At 27.8% G+C, this 13,546-nt stretch overlaps 1 protein-coding gene across 1 annotated transcript; it reads right to left on the bottom strand.

Annotated features, from left to right (window-relative positions):
- Positions 1 to 7,659: 7,659 nt before the first annotated feature.
- LOC105139172 (uncharacterized) lies at positions 7,660 to 9,218 on the bottom strand. Its single transcript, XM_011045533.1, has 2 exons — positions 9,152 to 9,218; positions 7,660 to 8,611 (listed from the first exon to the last, which is right to left on the bottom strand). Exon 2 carries the CDS (start codon positions 8,542 to 8,544, stop codon positions 7,705 to 7,707), a length of 840 nt encoding a protein of 279 aa, XP_011043835.1. The 5' UTR covers positions 8,545 to 8,611; positions 9,152 to 9,218; the 3' UTR covers positions 7,660 to 7,704.
- Positions 9,219 to 13,546: the final 4,328 nt, after the last annotated feature.

The raw sequence follows: 13,546 nt of genomic DNA, 5'->3' as shown, positions 1-13,546 counted from the left end.
TTTCAGTTAATTGATCATTTTGAACACCCCTAATATCAACTTTAAATGACAAGTGTATAACAAAAAAAAAAAATTTAACATATCAAAAAGGAGAGTGATTCACTAACTAGATTGTTTGGAGGAAACTAGAATTTATCGTCACTAGCATGGCAGACTAGATGACTTGTCTGCTGATAGAGTAGATGTGGTGGTAAACAATGATGATGTGGCAACTGAAATGGCAGGAAACTGACGTCAAAGTTGTTGAGGTGGCAAAAACTACATGTTGAATGATATGGTGCTGACGTGGCTTTATAGCTGCACGGCGTTTGCACAATAAGTTGAGGTGATATGGCACTGGTATGGAACCAATGAGCTGACTTGGCTAGTAATATGGCATGAGTTAATTACTTTTCCTTGAAAGTTGTTATAAGTTCCTTTTGTTACATACAATCATATTCTTTGTTGTTGTTGCTTGTTGTGGCTGTGCAAAGTGGTGTGAATATGTGGGTTAATCTTTAACTATTGTGATGGTCTTTGTTATGTTGTCATGGACTATAATTACACCAAATAGAGGAAATGATCGGTTTTTATTGGGGTAGGTGGCTTCCGCTATTGTCGTGGCTTGATTTGTAGGAACTAGTGACTGGATTGGGGTTGTTGAAGTGTGGGGAAGGGTGTTTGGCTTTTTTTCTTTATGGATTTTTTATAGTAAATAGGAAAATACAAAAAAAAAAATTGCTGCATTTTTTTTCAATGTTAATGAAAGTTTCCCACAAGATTTAGGTTTATGAATTAGATTGAATATCAATGAATTTAAACAAACTCATAAATCATTTAATTATAAGAACAATTAAAATCTTAGGTTCTGATATCAAATTTGAAATGGAACAATAAACTAAAAGCAGAAAAGCAGAAAAGAAAGAAGCTTCTAGAGAAGGAAGCTAAGAATAAAAGGCAAAGAAAAATACGCAAATCTCCAATATTTTTCATTAATCATAAAAAATTCTATAACATTTATAAAAATAGAAATAAATACTAAAACTCTAATTAGAACAAGTGATTAGACTTATGAACCACTAAATAAAATATCAAAAAATAATTAAGTAAACCCAACAAATAAAACCTAATTAATAAAGCTCAACTAAAAGTTCATATAAATTAAACTAAAACATAAGCTAAAGTCTAATCTTCCAATGGTTTGAGCTATATATGAGTGTGTAAATAATGTTTTGAGTTTGGTGTCCCCACCATCCTCCCGCTATTAAAAAAGCAATTTTAAACGTTTCTAAATTTATTAGACTTTTTATTTTTTATTTGACAAGCTCTTTCTAAATTAATTGAGAATTTTTCTCCAAATACTCCAATTACCACTAAGAACAATTTTTATGCTGCTTCATTGAAGCACAACTTTATTATAATACTAAATGTAATTTTTGACAATAGTTTTGATTGTGATCTTGATCAAAATGCAGTTTTTTAGAGAGCAAAAACTTGAACAATTCATAAACCATAAGAAACAAGAGATTTTTTCACTATTTAAGATATGAGGATTAATACAAAAATCATCTTCTTCCCACTAAAGTTCAAGTGTTGATTAAAAGTCGGTCAAAATTAATTGTAAAGGTTCCTATCTTATTATGCAAATATTGTTATTATAAGATACATAAGCAAAACCTTCACATACAGTGTCATACCTACCCCACCATAAACATCACTGCTTGAGTTGCCTCCTAGCCAATACAAGGATTCTTTTAGGAATGAAGACCTTGTAAATTTACCTACCATAATAAATAAGAAAAACCAAAACTTTCGATTACTGTAATAACCTTGATGCATAAACAAAAAAAATTATATGTCAATTTCACAACTTATAATATCACATAAACTAATTTAACGTGCCTAGGACAGGTTCAAATACTAACCTGAACCATTTCCCCACCGCGCATTACAGACGTTGTCTTCTGTTCCAACTGTGAGCCTTTTTTTTGTCTTCATCAAGTGATTTATTCTAGGTAATATTTCATGCTGAAGATTCAATGCAGGCTGAAGGCTCGACAGGAATAGAAACAGAGATATTATTGCCATTAATTATGGGAGAGATGAGAGAGGTGACAGTGTGAGCACCATGAGTGACATTCTTAATTATATTATTCCTATTCCCTAACTTTGCCTAATTGGCTTCCAGTAAGGTAGGTGCTTCTTTCAGGTGGCATTTTTGCCTAAGCTAGTCCCACTTGCCAACTTAGCCTGATATGCTTCCCGTGAGGCAGGTGTCTCTTTTAGGGTAGTACTCTTACCTATACTTATCTCACTCGCCAACTTCGTATAATTAGCTACCGGTGAATCTAGAGTTTCTTCTAAATAGTGGTAGCATTTGTTAATGCTTGCCTCAATACTGATATAATCAACCGTGTTTTGTTTTTACTAAAACTAGAAACTGTACTAACCTTTCACTGCTAGAAATAGCCACCTAGTTAGGTGGATGAACATTATTCTTAGCAAAGCTAGATTCACTACCACAAATCCCTCAATCGAGAATCTTTTTATTTTGCAAAGACTGAGCAAAGTCTTCTCTCGCCATTCTATTAAGATTACTGTTTGAGGATTTAATTTGGCCTAGTTCAAGCATCACATGAGACAATGCCTCCACCGCACCATTATGCTTACCTTTTTAAATCATAACACTCTTTGTAGCTGTTTGGAACTATCCAAGTCCATTTCATAAACTTTTTATATTTTTCAGAGCCTTTTATCTTAAAATTATCTCCAAATCATGCCTCTCACACTATAATAATCCTTAGAGGTGTAGCTCAACTAATCAGGCTCTAGGTTTGCTCCTTAAAGGTCACCAGTTTGAGTCTCAAAAACCTCATAGCCACTAGAGGTTTACTTGGTCGTTAACTTCAGGTCTTGTAGGATTAATTGAAATACGTGTAAGCTGGCCCAACCACCCATGTTAATAAAAAAATAATAATAATAACCCGTGAAACATCATTCTTTTTCTTTTTAGCATATCATTTATTCCACCATTGTCAATGTCCACTTCGAAAACTTTTTAGCATATCATCCAAGTCCACTTCAAAAACTTTTTATATTTTCCAAAGCCTTTTGTCCTAAAATTATCCCCAAATCATATCACTCATACTATTAATAATAATCCTTAGAGGTGTAGCTCAACTGATCAGGCTTTAGGTTTGATCCCTAGAAGTCACTAATTCGAGTCTCACAAACCTTAGAGTCACTGGAGGTTTACTTAGTTGTTAACTTCAGGGCTCGTAAGATTAGTCAAAATACGTGTAACCTGGTCTAGACACCCATATTAATAAAATAATAATAATAATACTAACCCATGAAATGTCATTATTACCTTTGTCAATGTCCACTTCGAAAACTTTTTAGCATATTATCCAAGTCCACTTTGAAAACTTATTATATTTTCCAAAGCCTTTTATCCTAAAATTGTCCCCAAATCATATCACTCACACTATTAATAATAATCCTTAGAGGTGTAGCTCAACTGATTAGGCTTTAGGTTTGATCCCTAGAAGTCACTATTTCGAGTTTCACAACCTTAAGAGCCACTAGAGGTTTACTTGGTTGTTAACTTTAGGGCTCGTAAGATTATTTAAAATACATGTAAACTGGTCTAGACACTCATATTAATAAAAAAATAATAATAACAACCCGTGAAATGTCATTCTTTTCCTTTTTAACATATCATTTATTCCACCTTTGTCAATGTCATAGCCAAACTTATTTCTAGGAAGTTGACCCACTCCAACCTTGTCACTTTATGTGATTTCATTAGCTTTAATATTGGAAGCAATATAATATTCCCTATTCTCATCATGTATTTGCCTTTTCTCCATGTTATTTAACCCGTCATTATTATCATTACTTGTAGAAGAAGGGTAATCATCATGATCATATGTCATCTCTTCTTTATGCTTATCTTTGTCCAATTCTCTCATCTCATTATCCTTTTCAGGAAGAATAATAATGGACCTTGGCCGTTTTGAGGGGTTATCACCAATCATTGTGTTTGACATAAAAATACCACTGCCTCCAACCATATCTACTGCATAATGAACAACTTTTTGACCAATATCTCCTCCTTTCATCTTTATTTTTAATATTATATGGTTTTCTTCTTTCATCCTCTTGTTTTTTCAAGCTTGCCTTTACACCCCTCATATTCACTCTCATCACTTTAACTACTAATACTCTAACAAGTTGAACATCTCTATGACTGTACTAGTAGAGCTAACACTTAAATCTCTCCTAGCCTCCTTTTTTGCTTTCTCGTATGAAGAAACTCCTCACTACTTGAAGACCAAGCATGTCTTCCTTTTTCTCCTCTTCTTCTCGTGCATTTTCTTCCTCTCATCATTTCTTTTTAAACCTTTTTTGCTTTCTCATATGAAAAAACTCCTCACTACTTGAAGACCAAGCATGGGCCCTCCTTTTAGTCCCCTTCACATCCTTTCTAATGCGAAAGACCTAGACCTTCTACTTCTTTTGTAACTATTCTCATAATCAAAAGACGAGGCAAATAGTGAACTTCTTAAATCATCATCAAAATAAGACTATGAATCATCTCAAGGCCATAAGCTTTTTTGATTTACTTCTCCAAGTATCTTTTCTCTTCCTTGGACGACCTTAAAGGCGCAATATACATTACAAACGTATACACAAATGGAATTAAAACAAAAAACCATTTACACCCAATCAACAACCTCTAAAAACTAAAACCTAAATGTTAGTAATGCATGTGAAATCCAAAACAAGAAAACTCCTAATTCTCTAACCTTAATCAACATCCTAATAATGGACAAATCTTTCAACAATCAATTGAATTTGCAAGGAGCAAAAAACACACAAAAAATCAAAAAAAAGCACAGAAAATAAGAAAACCCTTGATAGTAAAGAAGAATTGGGTACCACATTAAGAGAATAATATCTTAGAGGAATATTTGGAGCGTTTCTATTATTTGTTTTTAGAAGATCGGGAAGAATATTTCCCCAAAATAATCACCTACAAGAAACAAAATTGGAACCCATTTATTTTTTTTAGAAGATCAGGAAGAATATTTCCCCAAAATAACCACCTACAAGAAACAAAATTGGAACCCATAAAAAGAAAATAATAAAAATAGAAAAGGATGTTTATTAACAAAAACTAAAGATGGGATTATTATTGAATTGAATTTGAAATAATAATAATAATAATAATAAAAGGGAGCGTAGGGATTGTAATTTAATTTTCTAAAATAAAAAGTTATGCTAGCTAGTTATATTTTATTTTATTGGTAAAGAAGATAGATTTTAGCGAGTGTTTGAGAGTTATGTAAAATTTATTTTTTATTGTGTTTTAAAAGTATGTTTTGTATGAAAGAAAATAGTTTTTGTAATTTTTTTTATAGTTTTCATGTGTTAAAGTTAAAATTTAAAAAAATATTTAAAAAACTATTTTAATATATTTTCAAATAAAAACTACTTTTAAAAAATATTTTACATATCAAATACATAAATTAATATATATTTATGTTGTTGAAGATGACTAATTGTTTATTGCTATTACAGTTTTAATTTCATTATATTGTCTTGTTTGTGATGTTTCATGAGTTTGTTTATGTATATGTGTGTGTAGCTTTTGATTTGATTTCGAAATTCATTAGAGGTTTATTTAATAAAATATAATTTGAATTTTGGCGTAAAAACATATAAAAAAATATCAAGCTAAAATCTATATAAAAAAAATGTAGTTTTTCTCAAATTAGATCGAAAAGGTATATTTTTATACACATTCTTAGTAAACACCTTTTTTTATCCATTTAGTTTTAGAATTTTAAATTTTGATTAAAAACTTCATTTTAATTATATTTTGATCTATAAATTTAAGAAAAAATAAAAAAATCATTAGAAAATAAGAAAAGAGAAAAAAAAATGATTGATTGACCACGGTGCAATTACAAAAGGTGACCTTGATATTAATAGGTTTTATCTGACAGGAGAAATGTTATTGAAGTAATTTTAATCATTATTCTTGTCAAAAAAATATATTGGGGCTTGATAATATTTTTTTATTTGGAATATTTTTTTTTAATTTTTAGAAACTTAAAGAGAAGAAAGAAAGTGATTGATTAATTACATTACAACTGTAAAAGATAATTTTGATATCAATAAGTTTCATTTTACAAGATAAATATCATTAACATAATTTTAATTATTATTCTTGCAAAAATATTGGGGCTTCATAAAAAAAAATTATTTGAGTTTTTTTAATTTTTTAATAATTATAAAGATTTCTAAAATATTTTTTAAGATGTTCCAACTAAAAAAAAAGTTAGAATGGATTTTCTAAATCAAAAAAATCAGGACCAAATTTTCTAGTTACCTAAGGTGGTCAGAGTTCCACTAATAAATAATGTATCGTTTAGCATTGCAAACAACACCTCATTTTCTTTGTTTTTATAAAAAAAATAAAAAAAAAATGATGGCTAAGTACATAAGCCTAGCATGGACTAGCATTCCATGCTATGTATCATGTGCTTGGTCTTTTTTTATAAACGTATCTATGATATATATTTTTTTATCTTTCCTTAAATTTTAATTAAATATCATGAAAAAATAATAATTAAAAATATATTTAGAATTTTTTTATTAAAAATCATTCAATCTTTGTTTTTGTAAAATCTTTGTTTTGTTTACAAATGGATTATAACATTCTTTTTATAACATTAGCAAACAATGGTTTTGTACATATCTTCAAGATTTTATTATTTTTTCTTAAATCTTATTAATTATTTTTCATGCAAATATTTATTTTTATTATTATTTAATTAAATAAAAAATAAATTCTAAAATGTTTTCCTCAGTAATGCACAGTAGTGTATTAGCTTTATATTTATTTTAATATATTCATTTTAAAATTATCAAAATATTATTATTATTTTTAATTAAAACTTACTTCTGTAATTGTGATAAGTTGTTATTAAAAAAACCATTCTAGTGAAAAGTGGTGAAACAAAAAAGAGTGCATTAATAAGAAAATGGATTTTAATTAAAGAAATTTTTTTATCTAGTCTTTATCAAATAATAAATATAGTTCAAAAAATCTTTTTTGTTTTTGAAAATAATATATTAATAAGAAAAGGATAAATTATACTATTTTATTGTAATGGAATTTGAATGATCTCTTATCCTAAGAAAAACAATTTTATTGCCATATAAACTAATTATTAAAATGGACAAGACATTAGCTTGTAATATATGGAGCGATGTCGTGAGGTGACCCCTTTCGAGTGTCTGAAAACTGAAGACTCTGCTTGCTTTTGCAAAAGCGAAAGAACCACGGAGCCATCGAACCACTAATGAGACTTCCACAAGAAATTATGATTAATGCAAGTTTTGATCATTTCTACGTTATTATTGACTTTTTTGAATATTTTTCAATTAATTATTTTGATGTATTGATATAAAAAATAAATAAATAAAAGATATTTTAATGTATTTTTAAATAAAAAATAATTTTAAAAAATACAATATACCAAAATATTAAATACACATAAGACAGAATTATATTTAATAAATTCTTGTTTCCACGCCCAGTCCGAAACCAAAATATGTAGTAGCTAAAAAAACCTCAGCCGTTTTTTGTACTAATAAACTAAAAAAATTCAGGGTTCCTGCCCAGCAAACCCCTCCTAGTTCCGGCCCTGGTCAGCAAGTCAATTGATCCATGGACTTATTCATCCTGACCCTTTTCCTTTTTATTGGTGTGGTGACACCTGGCAATCTCCTCCAATTGATCACAAAGCAAAGCTTTTCTGTATCTAGTCTTCGAAACATCCACAAAGTAACAAAGTCTTGGTCTTTCCTCAACTGATGCTCATGGAAGAATGCTTTCCACCCTCCAGTGAGGACATGAATCTTGGACACCCAGATCTTGAATACCATCTCGAATTCCTTGCCATTAGGGTCATAAGTGGTCACGTTGATTCCTTCAGCAAGATTCTCATCTTCATTCAGCAATGGGTAGAGGTACTTTTGTGCATCTGCTTTGTTAATTGACAGCCTGCTTTGATCATCCCTCAAATCACTCTCTGTCAACTGCTTTTCAAAAGGCTTGCTGCATCTTCCAATTATCCCATTCAACCCTGAAATTAAGGGGACTTCATGGGGATTGTAGTTTTCAATGAGCTTGAGAGCTATTTCTAGGCTTCGTATTGGTGGCTCTCCTGGCAAGTTTCTAGCAGCAGCATTACTGCTGTCTTCACCTTGTTGACCAGCAAAATGGTTTCTTCTGACCGTAGCTCCAAGATTTTGAGTTGGAGAAACTCTTGGACGCCTTCTGCTGGAATGTGAATTCTGGTTCCTCTTTCCACCACCAAGGATATTGCTTTTCAGCTTATCCAAAGCCAAAGCAGTTTTGCAGCTAAGCCTTGTGTGCAGTAGGCAGGAAAGAAGTAGAGCTGCTGCTCCTTGCTCTCTGAGTTCTTCAGGGTAGCCATCCTTGTCCATTTTTTCAAGCGTCATCAACTTCGTATCTTCCTTTTCCATGATAATGTTTTTGAGAGAAATCAGTTGATTTCTTGGAGAGACTAACCAACAGTAATTATTTGGCAATCTAAAAGATACAAAGAGAAGAGGGACAGGAAACAATGTTAGTTGAACAATTTCTCTTTTATTATTTGAAAGTCTCACAATAAAATCAAAAGAGAATAGAAATTTCTTTACTCACCTACCCGGCTCTCCTCTTATTAGAAATATCTCATTCTAGCAAGACTTTATTAATTTTATATTAGCTAAACTAATATAAATTATAAAGAGATTCTAGACATGTTAACAAAAACAAAACTGCCAAGCAATTAGTAGCCACAGTTTTATTCCGAAATTACAAGAAGTGATGATAATAATATAGCTTTTCCTAAGAAAAAGATAATTATTTCTATATAATAATTACGAATGTGGGTTGCGATAAATCCTATATAAGACTATTATAATCCATCATCAAACAAAAATCAATGCAGTGTTTAGGCAAGAACAAACAAATAAATAAAAGAGATAGCAAAAGATCACATTCAAGAACTAAATTCAATGTCAAATAATACAGAGCTCATGAACGGAAAAGCAAAATATTGATACATGGAGATCGGTGGCGCCATACCTGTAGAAGAGGAGTCCACGGCTTCTGGCATAAGGAAAAAACGGCTAACTTTTAGGTAATATTAGTATTAGTATATAGAGAGAGAGGATTCAGGGTAAATTAAATTACTAAATAGGTTTGGAAAATATTAGAAATAATTTAAGAATTTTAAGTTTTTTTTTTTAGTTCTATTTAAGTACAGCATTACTTTCCCTGTTTTGTTTTTTCTTGTGGATCAAGAAAGAAGTTGAAGCCTTTCCATATGGATGAGAATAACGATGTGGTAAATTACAAATTAGTCCTTTTAGTTTTGTAAAGTAAATTGAATGGTAAAAAATTAATTAATTAGCTCTTTGATCAATGTTAACCTTGCTTAATTTAATATTAATCTGTTTCAAAAAAATTCATCCTTTTTCTCATAATATCTATTTTTTTAATTTTCTATTTCTTAAAGAAAAAAAAATTGAAAAGGACATGAAATAGACTAATTAATTGGTTGTTGAGACGAGAGGTTGCTTTAACTAAAGGAACTATTTTGATTTACTCCAGGTGATAGTTCACAAAACCTACAAGGTGATCTGGAGGAATTCTATTTTTATTAAAATAATATTTTTTATTTTAAAAATATTAATATTAATACATTAAAGATGTTTAAAAAATATAATTTATTAAAAAAATTAAAATTAATTAAATATTGAAATAATAAAAAGCTAATTTTTCTAGTAAGAAATAAAATAGATGCAAATATAAATATCTTATCCCAGCTATCTGTTTTATTTTATATATTTTTATTGATTTTTTTTAAAGGTTAATTGATGTTGCTAATAATAAAGGATTTGTATTTTTATAAATACACAATAAAAAAACAACTAATTAAATATAATATAATAGAAAACAAATTGGAGACAAATTATACTAATCCCCTTGAAGTATTATAAAAGTTAAAAAAGCATGCAAATATATAAATAATTATTTATAAATTAAATTAAATTAAAATTTAAAAAAATAAGAGAGAGGAGATCAATATTTAAATTTTTTTAAAAAAAAGTTAATGTAAAGGGTAAAAAAACAAAAACAAAAAGCCACGCCTAAGCAACGGGCTTAACAACCAAAAGCCCAAGTCATGTGTCTGGCAGGGCTTTTCTTTTTAATTAGCGAGTTATTCGCTCCAAGTCCTTTTATATAACTTAGCGCCAGGGTACCTGCTAGTTAGTTTTTTTATTTACGTCAATGATGGAAAAATTAAGTTCTAAGTTTTAGATTCCTAAGAACTATTTTCAGCTTGTTTTTATTTGAAATAAATTTAAAACATTATATAAATATTGATAAATCTACTACAAATTATATAACACTTCAAGATCCCAACCAAAAAAAAATCCAAACAAATTAAAAACTAAATGAACCTGTTAATTCAATTTGATTTTGATTTTTTAGATTTTTTTCTAAATTAATTTTTTTAAATGCTGAAAAAAATGAAATTCAAACAAATTAAAAAACTAAACGAATCTTGATGATTCAAGTTACGAGTTTGAAAAATTAGCTCCATTTAATTTTGATTTTTTTTTAGATTTTTTTTAAATATTTTAATTTTCACCTTTCAACAATAGATTAGTTGAAAATTGGGTTTTGTAATTTTTCCACTTTCCTCTCCATGGAGTTATCATAATATCATGTCTCGAATTAAAAGTTTAACAGGTTAACCTGAATTGACTTAGAGGTTTTTTTGTTATTTTTTTAAATTTTATATTTTAATATACGGTTGGCTTCGAGAATTGAACTTTTTATTTTTATTTTATTTATTTTTATAGAATTATCTCGATTTTACAGTCAGGTTGTGAATTTGACTGATTGATTTGAGTAGATTTAAGTTTTTTTTAATTTTTTTAATTTAATTTTTTTTAGTTTCATCTTTCAACATTTTATTTGTTGAGAATTGAGCTTGAATTCTTTTTTTCTTTTTTTGTTTACATACTATAAGGTTTTCTCATTTTTATTTAACTTTTTTTTTGTAATCAATGCAATCATTGAAATCCTTTAAAAATATTAGGGTATATATTTTCATGATATTAACAAACATTTTTGTTTGTAATTAATCATTGTCACTTTTGTTAGTTTTTTTTTTATTTTTTTTCTATTATTTAATTATATTGTTAAATTAATTAAGCTCAAGTAACTGAGTTAAGTCAATATCTCAATTCTTTATTTTTTTTATTTCTTTCAAAATACTAGCATCATTTGAGTATCCTATTTTATATTAGAGAAAATTTCAACGAGCTCGTGATATTGCATCGAACCAAGTTAATTTTTTTCATAAATATTCCTTTAAATATTTTATAATTTTAATATTTTTTTATTTTTTAAATTTTCAAATATGTTATCACATAACATGTCTATGTGTATATATCCTATTTCAATTTAAAAAAATACTTTCTTAGAAATGTAATTGTATTAAAATTTTCTTTTTAAAAAAATTGTCAAATCAATATGGGAAAATCAATTGCTTAAAATAAACAATAAATTATTTTACAAAATTTAATAATTTTTAGAAATTTAAAAATGAATGAATTAAAGTAAATTAATGTTTTTATGAATTGAGAAAATTTAATTAACCAAAGAATTATTTTTATTATAAATAATAAGAAGAATTCTTTTTTTATTAAATGAGTGAGTTTTTTTAACATTATAGAAGAAAATAAATGTCATTATTAAAGAAAATTATATAATAATTAAAAAATACATAATATAAATTAAAATTGATAATAATCTTAAAAAAGTAGGATTTAATGATGAAAATACGAGGATTGAATGGTAAAAAAGAAATATGCATGAGAATATTTATTGCATTTCCAACTACGTTAGATTTTAACTTTGTATTGGTGAAAATATTTTAGTTAACATATGACTAATTATTTTTATTATTATTAAATATATTTAGAGAAATTATTTAATGATTGAGTAACTTATTATTTAGTTATATTACTAGATTTTATTGCTTGTGCTACGATGTGATTTGAGAAAAAAATTTTCTAAAATAAAAAATATATTCAAATAATGATAACTTGAGTAACTTAACAAATATATAAGATATTAGAGCAAAATACCTTGTACAATGGAAAGTAAGAGAAAAATACAAAACTCAAGGTCTAACAATCTAATTTCAAATGATAAAATTGAAAAACAAAATAAAAAAAATTGACAAAAAAAACCCGAGTTAAACCAAGTTTACTCTACTAACCAGCTGCCCGTGATATGAGATCAAGATTGAAAAATTAATATTTTTTAAATGACCTAGAAAAAAGAATCGATGTTAAATAAATAAAAAATATTGAAAAAAAAATTTAAGTCCCCCCAAGTTAACTTAACTAGTCCGTGATCTAGGATAACCCGACTAACATTCAACTCAAGATAATCCTATAAAAAAAAAAGGAATAAAGAATCAAAAACGCTCAAGATCCAATAGTTGATTTTCAAAGGATGAAATAAAGAAAAATACTAAAGAAAACATTGAAAGAAAATCGAAAACAACCGGGATAATCTCATAAAATAAGAAAAGGTTGAATAATTAAAAGAATGAGGACCTCAATTAGATAAAAAAAAATTAAATGAAAAAAATATATTTAGGGACATAATTATAAAAATTAAAATTAAAAATTAAAAAGAAATAAGCAATTAAGAGAACAGGTACATGAATTGAGTAAAAATAAATGAAATGAAATAATGAGGAATAAAATTAAAGAAATCAAGAAAATGATTAAAAAAACAACAATTAAAAGTAAGGAATAAAATTAAAAAAATCAAGAAAACGATTGAAAAAACAACAATTAAAAGAATAAGTATCATATTTGATATAAAATTTAAATAAGACCAAATAAAAATAGATGAAATTGAAAGAAAAAATCCAAAACAAAAAAAAGACCAATCAAAAAAAGAAGAACCACAATTGAAGGAAAAAATAAATTGGAGGACAAGTCCGAATTTTGACTAACTCGACGTGAATTTCAAAAAGAGAAAAAAGAAAATAAAAGGGAAGAGAAAAAAATCTCATTGGTGTGATTTTTCATCTCCCCTTCAAGTACCTCGCAACTAGACGTTTTAGAAAACATAACGATTAGATCTTTTGGGCTACTGAAAGATGTAGTAGGCGTCGCCTTAAAGGCACCGGCGACTATGCTAACATATACTACTCTTGATCTAGTAACTTTTTCTGTTTTTTTATTATGTTAAAAGACTCATTTGCCCCTAATTCAAATATATTATAACAGAAAAACATTGTTTAAATACTAAAATACCCCTTGATCCCTTCTTTATTTTTTATACTTGAAAGGTGATGAAGTAATTTTGTCATTTAAAAATAAAATGACAAAAAACCCCTCTTATCCTTTAATTCTTTGTTTATTTTTTAAGAGTATTTATATA

The sequence above is a fragment of the Populus euphratica genome, unplaced genomic scaffold, assembly GCF_000495115.2.
Source record: "Populus euphratica unplaced genomic scaffold, PopEup_1.0 scaffold139.1, whole genome shotgun sequence".
In the NCBI taxonomy this organism is placed as follows: Eukaryota; Viridiplantae; Streptophyta; class Magnoliopsida; order Malpighiales; family Salicaceae; genus Populus; species Populus euphratica.
The sequence above is the reverse complement of the archived record's forward strand: the minus strand, read 5'-3'. Positions and strand labels throughout refer to the sequence as shown.

Coding starts and splice junctions, on each gene's coding strand:
- LOC105139172 (XM_011045533.1), bottom strand. CDS start 8,544: ATGGAAAAGGAAGATACGAAGTTGATGACGCTTGAAAAAATGGACAAG.